The sequence below is a fragment of the Rhinatrema bivittatum genome, chromosome 4 (genome assembly GCF_901001135.1).
Source record: "Rhinatrema bivittatum chromosome 4, aRhiBiv1.1, whole genome shotgun sequence".
Lineage (NCBI taxonomy): Eukaryota > Metazoa > Chordata > Amphibia > Gymnophiona > Rhinatrematidae > Rhinatrema > Rhinatrema bivittatum.
Window position 1 is genome coordinate 240,156,072 of NC_042618.1, and position 25,679 is coordinate 240,181,750.

The 25,679-nt window shown below is 43.6% G+C and overlaps 1 protein-coding gene across 1 annotated transcript in view; it reads right to left on the reverse strand.

Annotated features, from left to right (window-relative positions):
* NRIP2 (nuclear receptor interacting protein 2) overlaps nt 1-25,679 on the reverse strand; it is a 114,535-nt gene that overhangs the window by 26,461 nt on the left and 62,395 nt on the right. The window contains exon 3 of the mRNA XM_029597572.1: nt 7,440-7,522. Within this exon, the coding sequence (XP_029453432.1) occupies nt 7,440-7,522 (83 nt within the window). The remainder of the gene's footprint in view (nt 1-7,439; nt 7,523-25,679) is intronic.

Genomic DNA, 25,679 nt, shown 5'->3' on the forward strand with positions numbered 1-25,679 from the left:
ACTTGTGGAATATCACTATAGCAGGTATAATGTTATTTCATTGTACTGTGCACACAGCACCAGTTTTTGGCTCTTTCAGTTTTCTCTCTTCACAAATGATGCACAGTGAAAAGAAAATGAAAGAGGAAATGAAAGCTGTTCTATCCTAATCTTGTCTTTTGTCCTTGTATGCAAAGTAGCAAATACATTTGAGTTTCTATGAATTCTTTTTGTTTCCTGGATTTTGCTGATCTCATGTGAGCATTTTCCTACACTGGCACACAAATGCATTTTTGATCCTCTAAAAATACTCAGTTTATTACTGGAAAGCTCAGAAATATTTAATTTGAAAACAAAATATTATTATAAAGAACATGCATAAGCTGGTAAAGTTCTGGAGATCAGCATGGAGGAACTGGAAACCCTGCAAATTTGTAATACTGTGGGGCTTGCACAGAGAAGGCAGCAGAACGAGCTTTAGTGCCAGTAATAGCGATTGGTGCCTCCCCAATAGCCATGCAGCAGCAGTGACAGCAGCAGCAGAGGAACGAGAGAGGCTCTGAGGTTGCAGGCAAAAGAAAAAGAGAGGGTTTGCCTTCAGTGTGTGCATGTGTGTGAATGGGAGCTCTGTGTGTGTGTTTGTGTGTGTGCGTGTGTGTGTGTGTGTGTGTGTGTGTGTGTGTGAGAGAGAATAGGTGCTGCTTGTGGATTTCAACCTGCCAGCAGCTAAAATGAAGATGAGGGCCTGATGCTGCTGGTAGATCCCAACCAAAAAAAAGGTGGAGATGCCTGCAGCTTTATCTGAGAGGGCGTGTATGTGTGTATGAACTTGTATGTGTATGTGTATGTGTATATAAGAAAGAGAGAAGAAAGTCTGTGTATCCCTCCTCCACTAATCCATGACAATCTTGGGGTGACTGGAAATCAATTTTCAGGTGTTATTTGCTGTGTCTGCTGTTTTGAAATATTTTATTAATGTTTGGGACATTTAAAAAAACTTGTATATAAGTTTTTAATTATGTGATCTTTTATTCATCAGCTTTTTAAAAATATTATTATTAGTATGTTTTTAGTATTATGATTATGTATTTATTTATTGATTGATTTTATTATTTGATATTTGAGGAATGGTGGTGGCTCTGTTTTTTCATTGTTGCACTGCATAGAATGTCTGGCTTCTTGCGGTTTCCAGTTCAGTTTTTACTTGTGTTTTAGCGTGGGTTTTTCGACATTAGCCTTGCCCAGGTATGTACTAAGGACTTTAGTGCTGAAAAGACCCATGCTAAAAAACCTGTGGCAAGGCTTAGCAGATCTGATGCAAATTGTAGGGTGATAGCCTTATTAGCTATTATCCTGTAATGCAACAAGGTGCGCTAATGCGATGGCTGTCTCTTTTTACTGCTGAAAATGTAATGCCTGGTCAGAGGCAGGCATTAAATGTCCCATGGACCGGCCTGGGAAGTTCCCCTTCCCTCCCCAGCATGCCAAACTGCTCTCTCTCTCTTATGAAGCGTGGCCAGGCAGACCAGGTCCAAGTCTGCAGGTCTGTCCTCACTCCCTCCCTCTCGCCTCTTAAATGAATAGCCCCATATGTCCGGGTCACTCTCCTCCTAAAAAATGAAATTGGCCATTCAAACTGCGGAGTCTTCCAAATCCCCCCCCTTCCCATCTGGGAGCCCCTGCTGGAGAAAAGCTTGTCTCTTCCCAGTATGGCTGTTCCCTCACTGACAACCGATTGGTCCTTTCACTGACACATCCCCTTTCAGAATTCTGAAAGAACCAATCGGCTGTCAGTGAGGGTGATTTATTAAACTCCTAAGAGCCTAGACGTTTATCTTCCCACCCCCCAGTTAACAACAGACCTGTACCTCCAGCAAGTTCCCCTTTACTGTGAGGACTCAGGAATTTATCCAGTAAAGAAAAATGCATAATATATCTTTTACTCTCTAAGTAAAAAGCAAAAACTTGCAATAAGATGATTAGTAATAATGCTAATAATGGGCCTAATTTACTAAGCATTTTTCCCTTAGACACACAATAGGTGAAAAGCCATACTAACTCAGGCCTAATATTACCGTAGTTACAATGAACATGTTCAGATTAGAGGTAATGAGGAAGCAGTGCACTTAATTCTTTAGGATCCTACTAGGGTAATAGCGTAACTACCCATACTCTGAAAGTTTGTAGGACTACAGTGTATTCACCAAAGCTGGCACAAATATCAGAAAACACTGTTTTCCTCAGCCCATGGTGTGAATCTGTGGCACGGTCTGCTGCATGAACTGCTAGAAACAGTTAAACAGAGAATGCAATTACTCAGACTGGAGTTATGCTGATTTAATGAGTCTATGATGAGCCACCAAATATCATGCTGGATGGAACAAGCTGCTCGGTTTAAATCTTTTTTATTAAATAAATTGCAATGACAAAACAGTAATATTTTCAATAATTATATTTTTCGGTGTTCACCCAGAATTCCCCCCTCTGCTTCCCAGTTTACAGGCTATAATCCTAACAGTCAAACAAACCTGATACACTTTGATTTAATATAACATCTTTATTATATTTGTATATTTGAAGTAAATTCTTCATAACACGAAAAGTGACAGAGCTGGGGCTCATTAACATTAAGCTTCTCATTGCATTGGGAAGTGATTAGATAGATATAACATTCCCAGACATTTAGAAAAAGAACATTGCTCCCTGGGTCTCTTGGCATCAGATTATGGAAACTACTTTTCTGTTGTGTTAACAAGGGACCCTCTTCTAGAAACTAATATGTTAATATGAGATCTTATTGGGTAATAAGAATGATTGTCATACAAATAATTAAATGGTTTCCTTCCTGGATCCAGCGATGGCAGATCTTGAACTAAACACTTCTCACAAGATGATATGTGTCTACTAGAATTTTTTTCCTAAATATAAAATAATACTTTGCCAAAATTTCTGTATGTTAGTACAAAACCAAAAGCTATGATTTGGTGTAGCTTTTTTCCTTCTGACATTTAATACTGTACTCTGATTATGCAATGTTTACTTTCAAAGCTTAACTCCCATGAATATACATGTCTTAATATTCTGAACTGAACTTCTCTTATTAAAATGTTTCCGTTTTGTTTAATGTCTAAAACGCTTAACCAACATGCCAAAGGTCAAATATGCCTCTGTTGGCTCACGCCCAGGGACACGGCCATTGTATGACATATGTGTGACACATGTTAAGTGGGCATGCGCATGTGAGCATAAATGCCATTTCTTCCATATAAATCAGGGGATTTTAAAGGGGGCATGTGGCGACGTCATTCCCAGTTTTACCAGTTCCTCCCCAGGTCACCCAGTTAAGAGATAGGCCCTCCAACCCCCCCTGGTTTGATAGCCTTCACTCCCCCCCAGTTAGCCCTGACCCTTAAAACCCTGCAGATCTGCCTAGTTGTCTTTACATTTTAACATACACGACATTCATAATAGAAGTAAAGTTATGCGGCAAGGGGCCTCAGCATGCACCAAGTCGCATTCAGTATTTACGCGCACATCTCAGGTTCACAAGGCAGTTTTCTTCTGCATGAATCTATTTATTTTATTTAATAATATTTATATATTGCTTCACTGATTAAAAATTGCTCGAAGCGGTGTACAACATAATACATATAACAATGCAATTAAAAACACAAGCATAAATAAAACTTAATAAAACAAAATAATTTTAAAATAACTTTCTTGACAAACCCAACTACCTCCATTAATATAATAAGTCAGGTAGTAAAGGAATGAGAGAAAAAGCCCAATACCTACAGATCTCAATATTCCATCCTGCTCAATAACTACCACATCAGAAGTTAAAAAGATTGAGACATGAACCAGGTTTTTAACTTTCTTCTAAATTTTGTAAAATTGGTTTCTTCCCTTAACTCAAGGTGGAGATCATTCCAGAGTGCTGGAGCACTGCCTTCGAATGATCTTTTCAACAATCTTGATTGTCGAAAGCATTTTACTGAAGGAATTTGTAACAAAGATTTCCCTTTTGATCGTAGACACCTCCTTGTCTCATGCCGTTTCAATCGTTTCTTCAGGCATACAGAACCATTTCCATCAAAAACCTTAGAGGTAAATTTTAAGACCTGTGCGCGGACGCACATGTGGATGTAGCGATTTTATAACATACGAGCGTATATGCACCTATATGCGAGCACGTTATAAAATCGGCTATTTGCGCATACATGTGTGCACGATTTTACAATCACACGCACAAATGCCGCCTCATTTTAGTAGCTACGTGCACCAATGCAATAGCCCCTTTTCCTAGTTCGCTCCAGTAAAGGAGAGGACTTCCTAATCCCACCTAGTGCTCGCCCCAACCCTTAAAACCCTGCTGACTAGCCTAGTTTTGTTTGCTACATAACTTACACGCTGTCCATAGCAGAAGTAAAATTACACAGTAGGGGACCCAGGTGCGCGCTTGTGCTCATAAACACTTACAATGCAGACTTCATGGTGCAGTCCCGGCCTGCTCTCACCCTTTTTTGTGAAAAAATTGTTTATGTGCGTACTCGCAGGGGTTTTAAAATCCGCGTGGTGTGCGCCGGGCAGAATCGCGCGTGTATCTCCCGGCTTTGGCACACATAAGGCTTTTAAAATTGACCAGACAGATGCTAATATCAAACATTTAAATTTGCAGTGAAAGGATACTGGTAGCCAATGAAGTTGGAGTAAAAGAGGACCAGTTGAGGTTCTTCTGGAACACCCTGTAACAATGCGTGCAGTAGTATTCTGGGTTGTTTGAAATTTATGTATTAACTTCCAGATAAGCCCAAATACAAATATTGCAGTAATCTATGCATGACCAAATCAATGCCTATAAAGTCACTGCTTTCAAAGCCTGGAGATCTAAATATGGGCGTAACTGTCAAACTACTTTCAGTTTCCCATGTGTCTGGCATAATACACTAGCTATCTGTTTTTCCATTGACAGATTTTCATCAATAATCACTCCCAATGATCGCACCTCTTTTTTAGGCTGTAATTCTGTTCCACCCAGCACTGGATTTTTCAATAGCTGATCAGCACCCCCCTCATTACTTCAGTTTTTGAACAATTTAAAACATTGATACATCCTTAACCATCCAGACACCACTTGCAAGCATTGATTTAATCTAACAACTGTTTGGTCTTGATTACTTCCCAAAGGAACCAGGATCTGTATAACATCAGCATAGATAAATATATCAAACCCATAGTCCTGAACCACTTTACCCAATGAGGCTAAAAATATATTAAATAGGACTGGGATTGGTGAGGAACACTGTGGTATACCAGATGAATGGTATATTTCAGTTCCAAAGGCTACAACCACTGTTGGTCAAATGATATAGAAGCAAATGATTCACTATTATATAGCAACTCTCCTACCTATTTCAAAACACTGGCTAAACTATATCTGGAAATTGCAACTCTCTCTCTTGATACATCTTCATTAGTATCTGTAAGGCAACTATTATGTCTTTTCTAGTAGCAGTTATGAATAAAGGTAATAGAATTGCAACAACACTACTTGGGGAACTCTATCATTTTAAATATTTCCAAATAAAGCAGCAGATTTTTTCAAATCAATTATATTTCTATATTCTGTATCAGAAGGTTAATATTGTGGGAATTTTAGCTGAGTGATACACTCAAATATCTAAGGCCTAGAGTCATCATTTTCCTATAAATTTTGTATGAATAGCACCCGTGATAAAAAAAACAAAAGGGGGGGGCATGGTTAGGGTCATTTTTGAGTTACTGCAATGCATGCTATTTACCACAATGCACGTTAAATTCATTGCACCCATGATATTTTCACTTTGCTGAGATTTCTACAATTTACTCTCTCCCTAGCTTGATGCACTCTCTTCCTAGGTGCTATCAAGCTAGGACGAGAGTACATTGTACAAATCTCATCTTTGTGTGCCTTTCCTTACTCCAAATCACATCAAATGTTCCCTGATGTCTACTGTGCTGTTCGTACCTCTGACTGTGCATGTAAACTGCCCCCAAACCCTAGACCACCACCAAAACCTCACCTCGAGTTACTAGTTGCCCCTTCTACAGTGGTATAAATAGATGACAAATATGTATACCTCCCTAGAGTCTCTCTCTCTCTCTCTCTCTCTCTCTCTCTCTCTCTCTCTCTCTCTCTCTCTCTCTCTCTCTCTCTCTCTCTCTCTCTCTCTCTCAGGTGCCTGATATGGGATTTGCACATAACTATCACAAATCCCAGTTCAGGCATATCACATAGCTTAATGCCAGGAAAACAGTGTAGTTATTTCTGGCATTAAAACATGTGTTATATTAAACACCCCTCATTTTCATAAAATCCCACCCAGACTCCTCCCCTTTGACTAAATTTTCAAAATTTGCAAACGCATCTTGTGATGCGAAAAATAACGCTGGCATTTTGGTGGGCATTAGGGCCCTAACGCATGTGATAATGCCCTAATGCATTTTGATGAATGACCCGGTCAATTTGCAAGAGGCCCATTTTAACAGAAAGTTCCCTTACCAGTTAACTATTAAACTTCCTGAAGGATTCATTGCTTCTAACTTATATATATTGATTTTTAGGCCCACAAACCTCTCAAAGCTTACTAATTCATGCATTGCAATAGCATGGGGGGGGGGGGGAGAGTCAATAGACACTGTCATAAATCATCTGCAAAAGCTCTTGTTTTAAACTCAAGTTTATTGATTTTGATGCCATTATAGGATTTTCCTTAATTTTCCTTATCAACAGATAGAGTCAAAATGTACCAAAGGAGAGGTAAGAAATATCTCACCTTATACCTTTTGATCTAGTGCAGTGGTCCCCAACCTTGTCCTGGGGGCCCACCCAGTCAGGTTTTCAGGATATCCAGAATGAATATGCATGAGAGAAAATTTGCATGAACTGCCTCTATAACATGCACATTTTCTCTCATGCATATTCATTCTGGATATCCTGAAAACCCGACTGGCTGGTGGGTCCCCAGGACAGGGTTGGGGATCACTGGTCTAGAGTATTCTTTCCTATAAAAATGGTTTGCTTCATGCGCCTGATTTACTCCTTTGAGGTACAGTATTTCAGTGTCTCTTTCAGATCCTTCTTGTCTCTTCTTTCTTCTAATATACATATTTAAATCCTTAAATCACATTTCATAGGACTTTTGGCATTGACCTTGCACCATTTTGATAGCCTTTCCCGGATTGCCTCAAAGGTATGGCCTCCATATTTGGACAGTGGACACAGGAGTCTAAATGACACAAAATTCAAACTGGACACACTATTCTAGCATATTTCGGCTCCCACAAAATGATAACAGATTGTGACTCATTTATAATTAAATAGTGCCATAGGCAGGTGTTATTCCCACATGTGTCATCCAAACTCATTTCAAGTACTAAGAGCATTTTGCACAGATGCCTTTGTTCTCTGCTACTCTTACCCTAGCCTGGTTACACAGCTTCTGGAGATAAGGTTTTTCTGGCAGCCTGTATTAACCACAGCTCTCAGGTCCTGGTCATGGCACTGGAAGAAAGTGAAAGAGATGCAAAATTGTGTCAGTCCTAGCACAGAATAAGCTTGGCAGAATTTTAGTTTCATATCCAATCATGTCTCCTTCTTTTCACTTCAGTTTCACTCAGTTGAATGGCCATATTGATCATATATTTGTAACTTACATGTATGTCATATGATGGGATTAATTGTATAATTACAGATGTTATTGAATGTCATGTGGGGAACTCTTATTGAGGCCATCTAGAAGATTAGAGATATGTGACTTGATTTTATGAGGTATGAGTGGTATGAGTGAAGGGTAATGTGTGTATGACATTGGTTTTAGATATAAGGTGTTGTGGTCACATAGTGGTGGGGATGTAATAGGTTGTTAAAAAGCAATTACAATTATATAAACAATAAAATGTGGGCATAATATGGTGCCGAGTCCCTCTGAGTTGTTTGTATAGTTCATATTGAGCAGAGACCATGTTCAGCAATTTGGAATTCAGTACTGGCAAATAGAATGCTAGGAATTATTAGGAAAGGGATGGAGAATAAAACAGAGGGTATCATAATGCCTCTGAATTGCTCCATAGTGCAAACTGATCTTGAGTATTGTATGCCGATCTGGTCACCACATCTCAAAAAAAATTATAGCAGAATTAGAAAATGTACAGAGAAGGGCAACCAGAATGATAAAGGGGATGGAAGGATTTCCCTTTAAGGAAAGAAGTTAGAGCTCTTCAGCTTGGAGAAGAGACGGCTGAGGTCTATAAAATAATGAGTGGACTAGAACAGGTAAACGTGAATTGATTGTTTATGCTTTCAAAAAGTTCAAAGACTAGGAGATATGCAAAGAAGTTACTAGATTATACATTTAAGACAAATAGGAGAAAATATTTTTTTACTCAACATATAATTAAACTCTGGAATTCATTGTCAGAGGATGTTTTAAAAGCTGTTAGTGTAACTGGTTTTAAAAAAGGTTTGAACAAGTTCCTGGACGAAAACCCCCAAAACTTCAATGCATGAAATCTATTGACCTTTTGAGATCCTGCCTAACTCAACACATAACTAAACTCTGGAATTTGTTGCCAGAGGATAAGGTAAAAGATATTAGTGTAGCTGGGTTTATAAAACGTTTGGACAAGTTCCTGGAGGAAAAGTCTAAGAAATCCACCGCATATACCTGGGATAAATAGCATGGAATCTATCGACCTTTTTGGATCCTGCGAGGTGCTTGTATTGGAAACAGGATATTGGGCTTGATGGACCTTTGGTCTGACTAAGTATGGCAAATGTTATATTCTTTTGACTTATTTATTTATTTCACCTTAATTCGGAATACCTGCATGCATTCTTTCATTTTTGGCTTCTTACTGGCCTATTGTCTTTACCCTGATATATATTATTTGTTTCTTACACTGCTTCCCAAGTTATACATGGTATGCTTTTGGGGAACAGAATTAGAATGTAAAGTTGAGCCTGTGGACTGCAAGGGAGAAAACTTCTTGGCAGGTTCTGTGTCAAAGCATTTACTACCCATTAGGGCTTGATGAATTAACCTTCAAAGCCCTTGGAAACCTGAAAGTTCTGCATCCTAAAACCATTTGCCATGTCCAAGTATTCATCAGAGAGTTCCTATTCTTATAGAGATAGGTATATGATTAAAAAAATGATTAGAAATTATATACTTTCTTTGGCAGAAATCAGTACAACATTCATAGGGGCCTCTGTATTAAAGTGCATTAAAACAGCCTATTAACACGTTTTTAACCTGGGTTAATGCAAGACATTTAGCATAGTATTTACTAAAGACCATTAAGACTTTTAGTAAATAATGCATTAACATGGTTTTACTGTGGCTGGTAAAATGAAACCCTCCCTCCTTCTATTCCTTCCCCTGTTTTTTGGATGTTTCTTGCACTGTCTCCATCTCCATATTTAGATATATCTACTTAGTTGGACCCAACACTGGTGTGTTACCATGTTCTTTGCTATGGTTGTTCCTGTGCATTATTTACCATATGTATTTGAGCCTGTCATCATGGTATTGTAGCCTTCCCTTCTGAGTGGTTGTGCCTGATCATGTGCCCATTTCCCTGATTGGCTCCCCCTACCCACTGGCGCGAAACTTGGACTATCTGTTTTAACATATTTATATGTATAAATCTGTTTATTAGGAACAAGAAAATGAACAAATGGTATGAAGCCATTGGCATTGTACACTTCACATCCAGGACACAATATTTACATATTCTTTAATTTGTCAACCTCTGCAAGAGCTTCCTTTTGGGAATTTTGATTCATTGTTTGTAAGATATGTATTGCCCATCTGTCTGCCTCCAGTATTTTCCCTTGTCTCCATTTCTCAATAATTTTCTATGTTTTGGTAACTTGTATATTTTGTTTGCCCTGCAGTTTGAGTTGTTTGCCTGCTTCGTCTCTCCTGTCGCAGCCTCCGGGCAAAACACGGCTCTGTGTCAGGGGACACATTGCTTGTTTACTGCTTTAAAATCTACACTATCTGAAGCTCTTGAATAAATCTGCAGTCACCACTTTCAGATCTGCAGCTGATACTAAATTATTCAGAGAAGTTAAATCACAAACGCATTGTAATAAATTGCAGGAGTGTTAGCGAGTGCTAGGAGAGCAGTCCTGTTTCCAAGGGGATTGTGTGCCCTTGGGCCATGGCACGACCCCAGAAAAGGCGGTACCGAGGCAGGTGAGACATGTCCGAGCCTGGGCTGAGACCAGAAAGCCAGGCCCCCGCCAACCTGCATAGCCTTAGTGAGGCCAACCACGCAAGGTTGGTCTCTGAGTGGTCCTCCAACTACTCCAAGCCCTTTCAGACCTGCCACTGGGAACGGCAAAGGCGGCAGACCGGACAGGAGGTAAGGGCGGACGAAGACTCTGGAACATGAAGACTCAGATGAGGAATTTGAAACGTGGAGACTCAGACGAGGAACTTGGAATGTGGAGACTTGGACGAGGAACTTGGAAGGACTTTGAGCACTAGGAAGACTCAGACGAGGTCTTGGAATGACTCGGAACAAGGATTCAGGATCAAGTACTAGGTTGAAGCTGCGACGCAGTGTGCCCTACACAGCCCACCCACGGGACTGGTCACGGACCATGCTTAATGTGAGACAGACTCCAGGAGTAGAAGTGGAAGTTGAGACTGGAACATGTCGAAGATTCAGTAGAGGTCTGAACCGGTGCGTGCCCTACACAGCCGCCCATGGCTGGTCACGGACCACGCTAGAGTGGAGCAGGTTCTGGCAGTCTTGGTCATGGACGGAGCAGCCACAAGGGAATCCGAGGGCCAGAACGAGATTCAGGACAGAGGACCAAGATGGAACTTGGCTTCGGGTAGGTTGACACTCCAGAGGCTTGTGCTGCAGACAAGGAGGCAGGCCTGTGCCATGAGGTGACGGAGCAGGATGGTGGCACGCCAAGAAAGGTGGACGAGGAACCAGGGGTTCAGGACATCAAGGCTGGATGACGGAACATCTGGAACATCAGGACTGGAACACAGAACATCAGGACTGGATCAGGGAACATGGAACATCAAGACATCAGCAGAGACCAGGAACGGAACAACGAGGGATCCCACGAAGAACAAGGAATGCCAGCAGGAGTGAAGACAAGAAGTCCTAGGGAGGATTAACCCCTTGTGAAGGCAAGGACGTAAAGACTGCAGGGCCCTTAAATAGGGCTGAAGATCAAAAGACGCCCAGGGAGGAGTCCAGGTGGGGCCAGGAGGGCTGGCCCTTTAAATCTGCAAAAGAGACGCGGCCCTGCCCCTTAGGGAAAGTGGACAAGACCATGGACAGCAGCCACGCTGTCGCTGCATCGCTGGATAGCAGGGCTGAAGCAGGAACTGGGCCGTGGAGGCGGCTCCCTGCTGCAGAGAAGACACTAAGGGTGGCTCTGGCCGCCGGGAAAGACCAGGGATTGCATCCTCCGGGCCACGAAGATAAGAGGGTGGTGGCGGTGGCTCCAGCCGCGTTGGAACAGCATCTGCGGCCTCCGGGCTGCATGGGAGCAAAAAAAGTCTGTGGCTCCTGCCGCGGTGAAGGCCCAGCATCGGCAGCTCCTGCCGCGTAGGTAGGAGGTCTACCGTGGCTCCAGCCATGGGAGGAATCATAACAAGGAGGACCTTGCGAGACTGAAAGACTGGGAATCCAAATGGCAGGTGAAATTTAATGTGGACAAGTGCAAGGTGATGCATATAGGGGAAAAATAACCCTTACTGCAGTTACATGATGTTAGGTTCCATGTTAGGAGCTACAACCCAAGAAAGAGATCTAGGGTTCATAGTGGATAATACATTGAAATTGTCTGCTCAGTGTGCTGCGGCAGTCAAAAAAGCAAACAGAATGTTAGGAATTATTATGAAGGGAATGGTGAATAAAACAGAAAATGTCATAATGCCAATGTCATAAAATGTCATAAAATGTCATAAAATGTCATAATGCCAATGTTCCTCTCGGTGGTAATCCACCTGAGAGCTACTCAGATCATCTATAGAACACACGTAAACTTTGGCAGTCAAGGATCATAACCTAGTCTTATAATTAGCACTGTTTATTTAACCTAAATTTAGGCACTGTATCTTTACTTATGCCTACATTAGGCAATGTATCTTTTACTGGTTAACCCCATATATACCTATCCAAGTTTTATCTACCTGTTCATTGTAAGACATTTACTTGTAAATGTGATTGTTCTGTTATAATGTAAACCGAGTTGATCAGTAATTCTGTTATTGGAAAGTCGGTATATAAAAATGCTAAATAAATAAATAATGCCTCTGTATCGCTCCATGTTGAGATCGCACCTTGAATACTGTATACAATTCTGATGCCGCATCTCAAAAAAGATACAGTTGCATTGGAGAAGGTACAGAGAAGGGCGACCAAAATGATAAAGGGAATGGAATGGCTCCCCTATGAGAAAAGGCTAAAGAGGTTAGGGCTTTTCAGCTTAGAGAAGAGACGGCTGAAGGGGGATATGATAGAGGTCTTTAAGATCATGAGAGGTCTAGAATGGGTAAATGTGAATCAGTAATTTACTCTTTCAGATAATAGAAGGGCTAGGGGGCACTCCATGAAGTTAGCAAGTAGCACATTTAAAACTGATCAGAGAAAATTTTTTTTCACTCAATGCACAATTAAACTCTGGAATTTGTTGCCAGGGGATGTGGTTAGTGCAGCTAGTTTAGATGGGTTTAAAAAAGGATTGGATAAGTTCTTAGAGGAGAAGACCCAGACCCAGACGCCAACAGGTACAGTGGGAAACAGGGGGCATCCAGGTAAAGATAGGCTGAAGCCTGAGAGGCCAGGTCCATAGGAAACAAGGAGAGTCCAAGGCAAGCTGGAGTCAGGGCAGGTGGCAGGAAAGCACAGTACCGGAAGCAGAGCTGAGGTCAAAGCCAGGAGATCAGATCAGGTGTAGTCTAGACGAAGCAAGGGTCAATTCCAGGGAATTAGTTCAAGCGTAGTCCAGGCAAAGCAAAGGTCAATACTGGAGAATCAGTCCAAGCAAAGTCCAGGCGATGCAGGGGTCAATACCGGAGAATCAGTCCAAGGAACGAGGAGCATACAAGGGAACACACAGGGACGATGACAGGGACCAAAGACAGGAACAGACGACAGGAACGAAGACGGGAACCAGAAACAAGCAACTAGTACACGAGCAATCGTGGAGACCTGTTGCCAAAGCAGGGAACAAGTGGCTGGACCCTGCCTTTTATACAGAGGCCCAGTGATGTCATCATCTGGGGCCGCAGGCTACTTTCCCACCGCGGCCCCTTTAAAAGAGTGCAAGTTGCACACACCCGCGTGCGCCTAAGCCGGAGCCCAGAGAAAGGAGGGCGGCGGCGTTACTCCGCAGCCCAAGCGGGGAGGCCTGCAGGGTGCCAGGAAGATGCGCGCAGAGTCAGAAGCGGAAGATTTGGTGTTGTGGTTCCGGGCTGTGCCCTGGTCCCTACACCTGCCTCGGGGACGGTCCGGGCCGCTACGGCGTCTCTTTGGCCTATACAGGCCTGCCTGGCTTCGATCCGTGACGCTCCCTCCTTGAGGGAGATGCCGCCGACGCTTCAGAGCTGGCCCCGCCCCCCTAGCAACGCGCACGGTCCCGATTCTTAAAGGGGCCAGCGCGGGAAAGCACAGCACCTCCCAGGAGTGACGTCAGACGCTCCCATGGTATTTAAACCCTGCACCAACTCCACTTCTGGCCTTGCAACGAGGTTCACTCGCTTTAGAATCTCAAGTTGCTTCAGACTTCAGCTTGTTCCTGGCTTCTGACTTCGGCTTGTTCCTGACTTCTGACTTCGGCTTGTTCCTGGCTTCAGACTTCGGCTCATCCTTCAGTGTCCTGCTTGCTCCTTCCAAGAGGCCTCTCCTACGTCCAAGTGGCTCGGGTCTTCATGGGCTCTTCCCGGGGGGACCACAGGCTTCCAGTAGTTAAGTTCCAGTCAGCCTCCTGGCTTCAACCTCCTTATCTTCACTCTAAGGAATGTCTCTTCAGACACTGACCACAGGAGACCTTTAGTAAGTCCATGCGCCTCGGATCCTCACGGGCTTCTCCTGGGGGGATCTCAGGCTTCCAGTGGTGAAGATCCTTCAGGTCTCCTGTCATGTGCCGCCTCCCGGCTTCGACATCCACTGTGGGCCTTCCCATGGTGCGCCATCATCTGTCTCAGCCAGCTCAAGGGTCCACGAACTTAACAGGTGGCTACACGCGCTCGGGGACGGAGGCGGCTGCCCACCGCCGTGAGCAAAGGTGAACCGGAGCTGGCAGCTGAGCTCCTGGGGTGAGTAGGTCCGGGCGTGGGTCTAGCACAGCCGGGACACGTAACACTCTGGTTGCTGAAAACAGTGGAGGTATTCTGAATCGCTTCCTCTGTTACTGAATCCTTGCCATATATTCATGTGGATAATCTACTACCACTATAGTTTATAGTTTATAGTTTATTTAGGTTTTTTTATACCGTTACATCAGTCATAGGACCATCACAATGGTGTACAAGTAAAAATGAAAATACAGTAGTGTCATAAATACAATTAATAACAAATTAATACCCTAAAATGTTGGTAACATTAAATTATTCTAAAGCAATAAAACATTATTACATCCTTAAAGTAAAATATAAAATCATAGAATAGTAAAATCAGTAAGCTAAAAAGGTTAAAAGGTTACAATATAGAACTTGCTGCAACCTTAACTGCTGACCCTCCTGATAATTTGGAAGAGTCTTGTCTTGATATCTGCATCCTTGGGATTTACTAATGTTGTTTATAGGGGGTGTGGGGTAGGCACCCTTCTGCTCCAATTCTCCCTCCAGAGTGATGACTAGGGCCACCCCAGTATTGGCCATGGTCTGGGCAAGGTTAATCATAATCCTTCCCTTTTCTGCCGTGCTCTCTCAGGGGATACCCTTGAGATGATGCCGTAGGATATCACACTGGTGTCAGCAGCTATATCATGTGGGAAATTTCAAAATAGATGTAGTACTATGAATGGTTTTATTTGAGCAATTCTACTGGCACATTAGTCCACTGCTCAGAATATGAGATGCATGCTCTCAACCTTCTTGAAAATGTATATTATATTATGAATCCTAATTTTTAAAAAATTAGAGCCATTGCAATTCCATGTACATAGTTATCTTTTCTAACGTACAGCTGTCATCATTGGTGAGGCTGTAGTTAAGCATAGTGGTTAGAGCCCAGAGTTGCTAACCTGAAAACTGGTATTCCTCATTAACCTCCATGTGCTCAGATTCCCTAAGAAGATGCTAGTCATCTTGTACAGATGACATTATATAAATAAAGTATGCTTTTATTATTGCTTGTGCTTGTACATGAGTTATTTATTTATTTATTTAAAATTTTATATAATGCTCAGATCAGCCAAAGCTACCATGGCAAAAATAACAAAGATACAAATAATTACCTTAAAACAAACATCACAAACATAATATTAACTTTATACTGCCTAACATTCATAGTGCATATCCATCATACATCAAACCTCTTATCTTAACCCTTAATATATCAGCCAACTTACCCTGCCATATCAAATACCTTACACAACTCTTATTTATTTATTTATTTATTTATTAACTTTTATTTACCGACATTCGTGGAGCACATCATGCCGGTTTACAAAGAACTCAGGCGGGAAATACAATGAAACAATATAACAATATAACAATATAACAATAACACATTAATAACAGAACCAAAAATCAGAATACAAAGAGAACCAAAGGATCAATGATAACGGGGGGAGGAAGGGGGAGGGAGCGATGGAGGAGGATAGGCAGGGGGCAGGGTATGGGGAGGGAGGGAGGGTATTCACTAGGATATAATTTATTTAAGGGGAAACTGGAGGTGCAAAAGAGAGAGAGGTGTACTCGGGGAGATGATAACGGCCAGGAGGCCCAAGGATCTAGGGATGGCTAGGGTGGGGGAGAGGGGGTGGGGATGGGTCGGGCGAAGGGGGGGTAGGGGTAAGTAACTCTTATGAAGAAGGAGGGAGAAAGATACACACTGACATATACAGAGACAGAGAAAAAGAGAGAGAAACAGAGAAATTCTGAATAAATGAGCTTTTTAAACCAAAAATGGTTTCCAAGCTTTTTTCAATGATCCTTTCTTCAACTAGGGAGACTCCATTGTAATGGTTGTGAGCCCTTGTGCTATGGCAAGGTTGATGCAGCCTAGTAGGCATACCCACTAGGCCCCTGCCAATAGCGGTTGAACACACCCTGGTCTGGGACAAGCTGAAGCTTCATCTAAACCAGCCCCGTTCCCTGCCAGTTGAGCCCTTGGGTTCCAGGGGTTGGCAGGACAGGTCGGTCCCGAGAGTGAACCAAGAGAGAGTCCAGGGATGAGCCAAGAGTCAGGGCAGGCAGCAGAGAGGGTGTAGTCAGGATACGGAGCAAGGTCAAGTCCAGGCAGAACAGGAACAGGGCAAGGTGAGACTGGATGAGGCAAGGCTGGACAGGCTGCAACATACTGAGGCAACACATACTGCTGGCTAGGCAGGGGACCCATTGCTGAGGCGAAGAGGAGAAGACGCCCACCGAGTGGATTCCCGCTGTGGGGCCTTTAAGAGGTGCTCTGCAGCATGAGCGTGCAACTAAGGAGGCAGCAGGCCAATGGCCCAGTAGCATCAGCTGTCAGGGTAAGTGCAGCCGGCCAAATGAAACATCCATAGTTTTTGCTCAGACAAGCTGTGACTGCCCTCTTGCCACAACAAGGTCTGTCATTAATCAGTTTGAGTAGTAATGGAATGGGGAAACTCCATTCATTCAGAGCAGAGTCGGGTCTATGTGAAGAGTTGGGGCAGATAACGACATGAGGCTATTGAGCATGACCTGGTGATAAATCCAGGCATTTCTGGACAACCCCAAAGTCATCTTATGACCTTGCTTTTGCAGGCTCATATAGTTCTGAAGTTTTGGAAATGGTGCAAATCAAACTTAAGGCCTCATTTATGAAGCCTTTTTTCCATAGACACAGAATGGGAGAAAAGCCTTAGGAAATCAGATCCTTAATGTCACCAGACACAGAGAACCTATAAAAAAAAAAGAGCACAAATATTTCTGTTCTAAAGTATTCATATGTAACAATCTTTGCCCCACCTGTTTCTTCCTGGATAATTTGGCAGCGTATTGGGATATCTGACAAGTTCTAGGTGTGTGCGACTGACGAAACTAATCTATTGCACAAAATATTGTTTTCTTTTTAAGCTGCTGAGCAAATGAAGACAGGAACTGCAGCAGAGGTCTTTGCTTCCATTCTCTTGTGAAGACGGAGGATCTCTTGGCCCTGGAAAAAGAGATCTTAAGAAGGAAGTGAGGATCAGAGGAGGTAGGAAAGGAAAGGGTGCCCTATATGTTCTAGAGCTGCAGAACACCCAGGAAAATCCTCAGGTGGTTACATTGTGAAATGGAAGAAAACCAAAATCAAAAGTAGGAATATATTAGAAAGAATTGGATGTATTGTGGTTGCATAATCATTGCAATCTTTCTGCGATATGTCTATTGAGGGGGGGAACAGTGTAAAACAGTCCTGCGGTCCTGCTAGGACTTTAGTGCGTGACATGAGCCAGGAAGAGAGAATACTTAAATTAATGCACGTACACAAGGCAGGGTACGTTGAGCTTTGAAAGTTTCATTGGCTTCTGCTTTGCAGTCTTTTTCAGTGGCAAAAGCTGGAGAATCTCTGCAGCAGTACTCAGTGAAGCCTGAAGAGAGGTGAGAAATCGCAAAGATCACATTGTGTTAACATGAAACCTAGACTAGTTCTTGTGCATTATAATTACCCAAATTCATCTTCTAAATGCATCAGACCATGAACTGAAAAGCTGTCCCTATTATTATCTTACATGTTTTTTGAGCTCTTATATGCCACTTTGCAATGAAATATGGAGGCAGGCAAAATCCTGTACAAGATCAATTGGGTGTATTCCATAGGAAGTACAACAGACTTCAAGTAGTCATTTGGAAACAAAATCAGTGCCAACAAGTCTTCTGCTAGCTCAATCCAAAATCAGAAGTGAACTGCTCATCTAACTGCATTTCCTCTCACTGACTGTAGTCATCAAACTCTATCCCAGGTTTTAATGACACGAATTCACTTCTGTTCTCATAATATTGTCTTAGTGTCTCTTCAGTTGAACATGTGCTCTACTTCTTAAGGGCAGTGTGTTCTGTAGAGCGTATAAGAAGGGGCTGCAGAAAGGAGAAAGAAAGGACGAACACCGAGGAGTTAAGAATAATTAAACTGTTTACAGGACGGCCTTCTTTTCTCTTACTTACTCTGACAGGGTTTATTTCCTACGCTTGAAACTCAGAGAGAAGGCACTGACTTCATCTCTGATATGACCACTGTTCCCTAGCTCCATTTAAATTTAAATATGAAAACAATTTGAGCACACATTTCCTTCAGGAAACCAGCCAGTTAATCTATTAGAACATAAGAACATAAAAAAATGCCATACTGGGTCAGACCAAGGGTCCATCAAGCCCAGCATCCTGTTTCCAACAGTGGCCAATCCAGGCCATAAGAACCTGGCAAGTACCCCAAAACTAAGTCTATTCCATGTAACCATTGCTAATGGCAGTGGCTATTCTCTAAGTGAACTTAATAGCAGGTAATGGACTTCTCCTCCAAGAACTTATCCAATCCTTTTTTAAACACAGCTATATTAACTGCACTAACCACATCCTCCAGCAACAAATTCCAGAGTCTAATTGTGCGTTGAGTAAAAAAGAACTTTCTCCGATTAGTTTTAAATGTGCCCCATGCTAACTTCATAGAGTGCCCCCTAGTCTTTCTACTATCCGAAAGAGTAAATAACCGATTCACATCTACCCGTTCTAGACCTCTCATGATTTTAAACACCTCTATCATATCCCCCCTCAGTCGTCTCTTCTCCAAGCTGAAAAGTCCTAACCTCTTTAGTCTTTCCTCATAGGAGAGTTGTTCCATTCCCCTTATCATTTTGGTAGCCCTTCTCTGTACCTTCTGCTTTCCATTCTGCTTTCCATCGGCACAGGGAGCCTCTTCACCTCATCCCAACAACTGCATGCAGTAATGACCAGTGAACCTTATGTGGTTTAGAAAGAACATCTGTTAGGATGAATCAAGAAGGCGAGAGTAAGCAGATCCTTCCAATACACGAATACACCAAGAGGTATTAAACAGAGAGACAGAGAGCGGCTCACGCTTGCCAGACACTAAATCAGTAATGTAAGAGATACTATACCCTGCAGGCCGGATATTGAAAGCCTAGTGCGTGTGAAAACCGGGAGATATGTGCGTGGCTGGGCCGCGCGTGCGCCACGGGGATTTTCATTTGCCCGCGGCCACGCGCATATCTCCTGGTATGCGAGAAGAAAGGATTTTTTTGCAAAGTGGTGGGCCATGGGCGGGGTATGGGCCGGGCGTGAGCGGGCCGGGATAGCACTATTAGGCACTGTCCTACTGAAGTGCTCGTGGGATCCCACCAGCCCGCGCAACCTGCTTCTGCACGGGAGAACGGGAAAGTTTTAAAACAAAAAAAAATAGATTAGTTAGCAGGGTTTAAGGGTCGTGCTGGATAGAGTAAAAGGGAGGGAGGCTTCTTTATTGGAGTGGACTGGGAGGGAACTGGGATTAGGGCCTTTCGCGTCGCCGCACGCATGTAGTAAAATTCCCCCCCTTACGTGTGCGAGTCGGCATTCTCATTCACGTGTGCGAGCCGATATAAAATCAGGCAGGCATGTGCACATGGATAGTGGATTTTATAGCATGCGGCTGTCAGCACACGCATGTTATAAAACCGACATGTCCGTGTGCACGCGCCGGGAATCGCTCGCACATGGACACCTGTGAGCGGGTCTTAACATCTCCGTTGATGTTGGCAAGGGCCCTAAAGGGACTGACTGGGTTAGAAACTGGTTGAGTGGAAGGCGGTAAAGGGAGCTTACTCTGAAGAGAGGGGCGTTACTAATGGTGTGTCACAGGGATTGGTCCTTGGACCGGTTCTTTTCAACATTTTTGGACGTGATATTGCAGAAGGGTTATCAGAAGTTTTCAAATTATACCAAAATCTGCAACAGGGTAAATACCCAGGAAGGTGTGGAAAAGATGAAGCTTGAGGAATGGTGCAGAGTCTGGCACCTAAGATTTATTGCTAAAAAATGCAGAGTCATGCATTTGGGCTGCAAAAACTCAAGGGAGCAGTACAGTCAAGGGAGAAAAATTCTTCTATGCACAAAATAAGAATAGGATCTGGGGGTAATCATATCTGATGGTCTCAAGATGGCCAAACAGGAGGATCAGGCATGGCAAAATCCAGAAAGATGCTGAGATGAATAGGAAGAGGTATGGTTAGCAGAAATAAAGAAATGATATTGCACCTGTATAAGTCCTTAGTGAGAGTTCATTTAGATACTATGTAAAGTTCTGGAGTTTCTTTCAATGGAATGAGGGGTCATGGGAGGAGGGTGAGAGGGGTTGCACTACAGAGTATTCTAAGAACATAAGATTTTGCCAAACTGGGTCAGACCAAAGGTCCATTACGCCCTGTATCCTGTTTTCAACAATGGCCAATCCAGGTCACAAGAACCTGGCAGGATTCCAAAAGGTTGATAGATTCTGTGCTGTTTATCCCAGGGATAAGAAAGTGGATTTTCTAAGTCCACCTTAATAATGGTTTATGAGCTTTTTTCCAGGAACTTGTTTAAACCTTTTTTAAACCAGCTACAAGAACAGCTTTCACCACATCCTTCGGCAACTAATTCACTGTTTAATTAAGTGTTGAGTAAAAAAAGTATGTTCTCCTATTTGTCTAAATGTATCACCTAGTAAGCATTAAATGTCTCTTAGTCTACACTCTTTAAAAGAATAAATAACCAATTTGCGTTTACCTGTTCCACTCCACTCATTGTTTTATAGACCTCTATCATATCTCCCCTCAACCTTCTCCTCCAAACTGAAGAGCCCTCACCTCTTTAGCCTTTCCTCATAGGAAAAATCATTCCATCCCCTTTATCATTTTGGGCACCCTTCTCTGTACCTTTTCTAATTCTGCTATATCTTTTTTGATATGCAGTAACCAGAACTACACACAATTCTGAAGGTGCTGTCATACCATGCAGCGATACAGAGGCATTATGATATTCTCTATTTTATTCTCCATTCCTTTCCTAATAATTCCTAGCATTCTATTTGTTTTCTTGGCCACCACTGCACACTGAGCAGAAGATGTCAACATATTATCCATGATGACATCTACATCCTTTTCCTGGGTGGTGACTCCCAATATGGAACCTTGCATTGTGTAGCTGTAGCTTGGGTTGTTCTTCCCTACATGCATCATTTTGCACTTGTACACAGTAAATGTCATCTGCGATTTGGATGCACAGTCTCCCAGTCCTGCAAGGTCTGCTTGCAATTTCTCACAATTCTCAATTGCTCACAATAATGCAAAATTATTCATAACTTTGAATAATTTTGTATCATCAGCAAATTTGATCACCTCACTCACTGTTCCTATCTCTAGCCCATTTATGAATATGTTAAAAGCAGCAGCCCTAATACTATCCTGGGGTACTCCACTATTCCCCTTTCTTCATTGAGAAAATTGACCATTTAACCCTACTCTGTTTTCTATCTTTCAACCAATTCTCAATCCACAGTAGAACATTGCCTTCTATCCCATGAGTTTTTTATTTCCTCAAGAGTCTCTCATGAGATACTTTGTCAAATGCTTTCTGAAAATCCAGATGCACGATATCAACTGGCTCACCTTTATCCACCTGTTTATTCATACCTTAAAAAAATGTGGCAAATTGGGGAGGCAAGATTTCCCTTCGCTAAATCCATGTTGACTTTGTTCTTTAGAATAGTTTCAAATAGGGATGTGAATCGTTTTTTGACGATTTAAAATATCGTCCGATATATTTTAAATCGTCAAAAAATCGTTAGGGCCACGATACAATACCAATTCCCCCGATTTATCGTTAAAAAATCGTAAATCGGGGGAAGGGGGAGGGTAGGAAAACCGGCACAACTAAAACCCCCTAAAACCCACCCCCGACCCTTTAAATTAAATCCCCCACCCTCCCGAACCCCCCCCCCCCAATGCTTTAAATTACCTGGGGATCCGGCGGTGGTCCAGAACGGCGGCGGTCCGGAACGGCCCCCTCAATAGAATCGTGTTGTCTTCAGCCGGCGCCATTTTTCAAAATGGCCGCCGCAAAATGGCGGCGGCCATAGACAAAAACGATTCGACAGAGGAGGTCGTTCCGGACCCCCGCTGGACTTTTGGCAAGTCTTGTGGGGGTCAGGAGGCCCCCCCCAAGCTGGCCAAAAGTTTCCTGAGAGTCCAGCGGGGTTCCGGGAGCGATTTCTCGCCGCGAATCGTTTTCCGTACGGAAAATGGCGCCGGCAGGAGATCGACTGCAGGAGGTCGTTCAGCGGGGGTTCCGGACCGCCGCTGAACGACCTCCTGCACTCGATCTCCTGCCGGCGCCATTTTTCGTACGAAAACGATTCGCGGCGAGAAATCGCTCCCCGGAACCCCGCTGGACTCCCAGGAAACTTTTGGCCGCTTGGGGGGGCCTCCTGACCCCCACAAGCAGGGCCGGCGGAAGCAGTAGGCGAACTAGGCGATCGCCTAGGGCGCTGAGCATTAGGGGGCGCCGAGCCGCTGATGGCCAATGACCGCCGGTGGACGTCATCCCAATGGCGGCTGAGCGGTGAACTACTGCCTATGCTGTGTGCCAAGATACACACAGCAAGAAGATCGGCAGGACCGTGGTACAGTCGCGTCTAAACATGCTGGTGCTCCCTCCTCCTCCTTCCTGCCCGCGCGGCCCCGGAAGAAAAATGTTGCCGGGGCCGCGCGGGCAGGAAAGAGGAGGAGCATCAGCCAATGCAGGAACTTCTCCTCCTTCCTGCCCGCGCGGCTCCGGAAGAAAAATGTTGCCGGAGCCACGCGGGCAGGAAAGAGGAGGAGCATCAGCCAATGCAGGAACTTCTCCTCCTTCCTGCCCGCGCGGCCCCGGAAGAAAAATGTTGCCGGGGCCGCGCGGGCAGGAAAGAGGAGGAGCATCAGCCAATGCAGGAACTTCTCCTCCTTCCTGCCCGCGCGGCCCCGGAAGAAAAATGTTGCCGGGGCCGCGCGGGCAGGAAAGAGGAGGAGCATCAGCCAATGCAGGAACTTCTCCTCCTTCCTGCCCGCGCGGCCCGGAAGAAAATGTTGCCGGAGCCGCGCAGGCAGGAAAGAGGAGGAGCATCAGCCAGTGCAGAAGAGGATCAGCGCGGCTCGAGAAGACCGGGGCCGCTGCAGAGCCCATCCTGCAGTGGCCCGTGAAGAGGAGGCCCAGAGGTGAGAGTAGAGACTGAGGGTTTGTACAGTGTGTATGTGTGCGTGTATGAGATGAGTTGAGAGACTGTGTGTGTGGGTGTGAGTGAAGACCTGAATGTTTGCAGAGACAGCATGGGAGAGCCTCTGTGTGTGTGAGAGACAGCATGTGATAGTGAGAGCCTGTGCTTGAGCAAGACAGCATGTGGGAGTGAGAGAGAGCCTGTGTGTGTGTGTGAGTCAGCATGTGACAGTGAGAGCCTGTGTGTAGGAATGATTGTATGAGAGAGAGCATGTGACAGTGAGAACCTGTGCTTGAGCAAGACAGCATGTGGGAGTGAGAGTTAGACAGGATGTGCAAGAGAGAGACTGTGTATAAATAATTGTATGAGGGACAGCATGTGAGAATGCCTGTGTATGTGAGAGAGAAAAAGCATGTGAGAATGAGAACCTGACTGTGTGTTTGAGGGAAGCAGACAGATGGAGAGAAAAGAAATATGTTATAAAAGGAATTGGCAAAAAAATAAGAAAGGGAAGGTGGAAAAAAAAAGCCTGTGACCAACCGATTAAGATCAGACAGCAAATGTAAAAAGAAATAAATTACTTTTTACTGATTGGAACATGTAATCTTTGGGAATGTGCAAGAGTAGCACTTTCTCTATGCGGATCTCACAATGTACGAAATCAGCATAGAGGAACTGGAAGCCCATGGGGCCTGCACAGAGGAGGCAGCAGAATGGGCTTCAGTGCCAATAGCAGCAATCAGCACCTCCGCAATAGCCATACAGCAGCAGTGACAGTGGCAGCAGAGGGATGAGAGAGGCTCTGAGGTTGCTGGCAAAAGAAAGAGAGGGGGTCTCTGCCTTTAGTGTGTGCATGTGTATGAATGGGAGTCTGCCTGGCGGTGTATGTGTGTGAATGCATGGGTGCCTGCCTGAGGGTGTGTCTGTGTATGAGAATGTATGGGTGTCTTCCTGGGGTTTGTATGTGTGAGAATATGTGCCTGCCTGTTTGTGGTGTATGTGTGTGTGTGAGAATAAATTGGTGCCTGCCTGGGGGTCTGTGTGTGTGAGAATGAATGTGTGCATGCCTGGGGGATGGAGAGGGAGTGGTGTGAAAATGAATGGGAGCCTGCCTGGGGTTCAGTGTGAGAATGACTAGGAGCTTGCCTGTGTGTGTGTGTCTGTGTGAGAACGAGTGGGAGCTTGCCTGGGAGTGTGTGTTTGTGTGTATGTGAGGGAGCCAGTGAGAGCATGAGTGTGTATGAGAAAATCCAGGGGAGTAAGAGTGTGTGTGAGTGGGGGGGGGGGGAAAGAGAGTGTCTTACACCCTGAGAGTGTGTCAGTGTCTGTGAGAGCGAGAGGTTATGGTTGGGTATAAGAGCATGAATGTGTATGTGTGTGACAGTGTATGTGTGAGAGAGAATGGACATGTGAGTATGTGTGAGAGAGAGAGGATAACCTCCTAATCCTCGACAATATCAGGGTGACTGGAAATCAAGAGCTCCCATGTATGGACAGCAGGGGCTTTTTAAAATCCTTATTAGTTTTAATTATTGTGTGTTATTTGATATATGTACTGTTTTGAAATATTTTATTGGTGTTTGGGAAATTGTAAAAAATGTATATGATTTTAATTAATAGAAATTCTATTTATCAGTAGTTTTAAAATATTTTATTAGTATGGTTTTACTATTATAACTGATGCTTTGTTTCTTGATTTTATTTGTTTTATGAGGAATGGTTGTTCTGTTTTTCCATTGTTAATACACAGAGTCTGGCTTCTTGGGGTTTCCATTTCAGTTTTTTCTAATTTGTGCTCCTTTATTTTGTATTCTGTATTTGGTGAAGGTCTGTCTCTGCTCTGTGTGTGTGACCATGATGAGAGATTCTGCTAGCATAGGGATCTATAGCAATTGGGTTTGTTTTGTTTCCTCGGTAGGTGGTGTATTGGTATTCTAGGACCCAGTGTAATATTTATCCTCGCTTATTCACAGGTAGGGTTATTGTTGTTTGAGTCCTTGGTGTTATTACTGTTATGTTATGATGGGATTGCAGTATAGATTTTGGGTGTCTCTTTTGCGGTGCTTTATGTTAGTTCACAATGTGTCTGGCAGTGGAAGGTGTTTGTGCTGCTGTTACTGTGAGGTGACACCAGAATTTGAAAATATCTTTTAGTATGATGAGCTGTAAGGGAAACATCCAAGCTCCATTGTTTGGGGGAATTTCAGTGGATGCACAGAGATACAGAACTGGAGGTGCAGGATTTGTATTGACATTCTGTCCCTTCCTATATATTCCAGACTTCACTC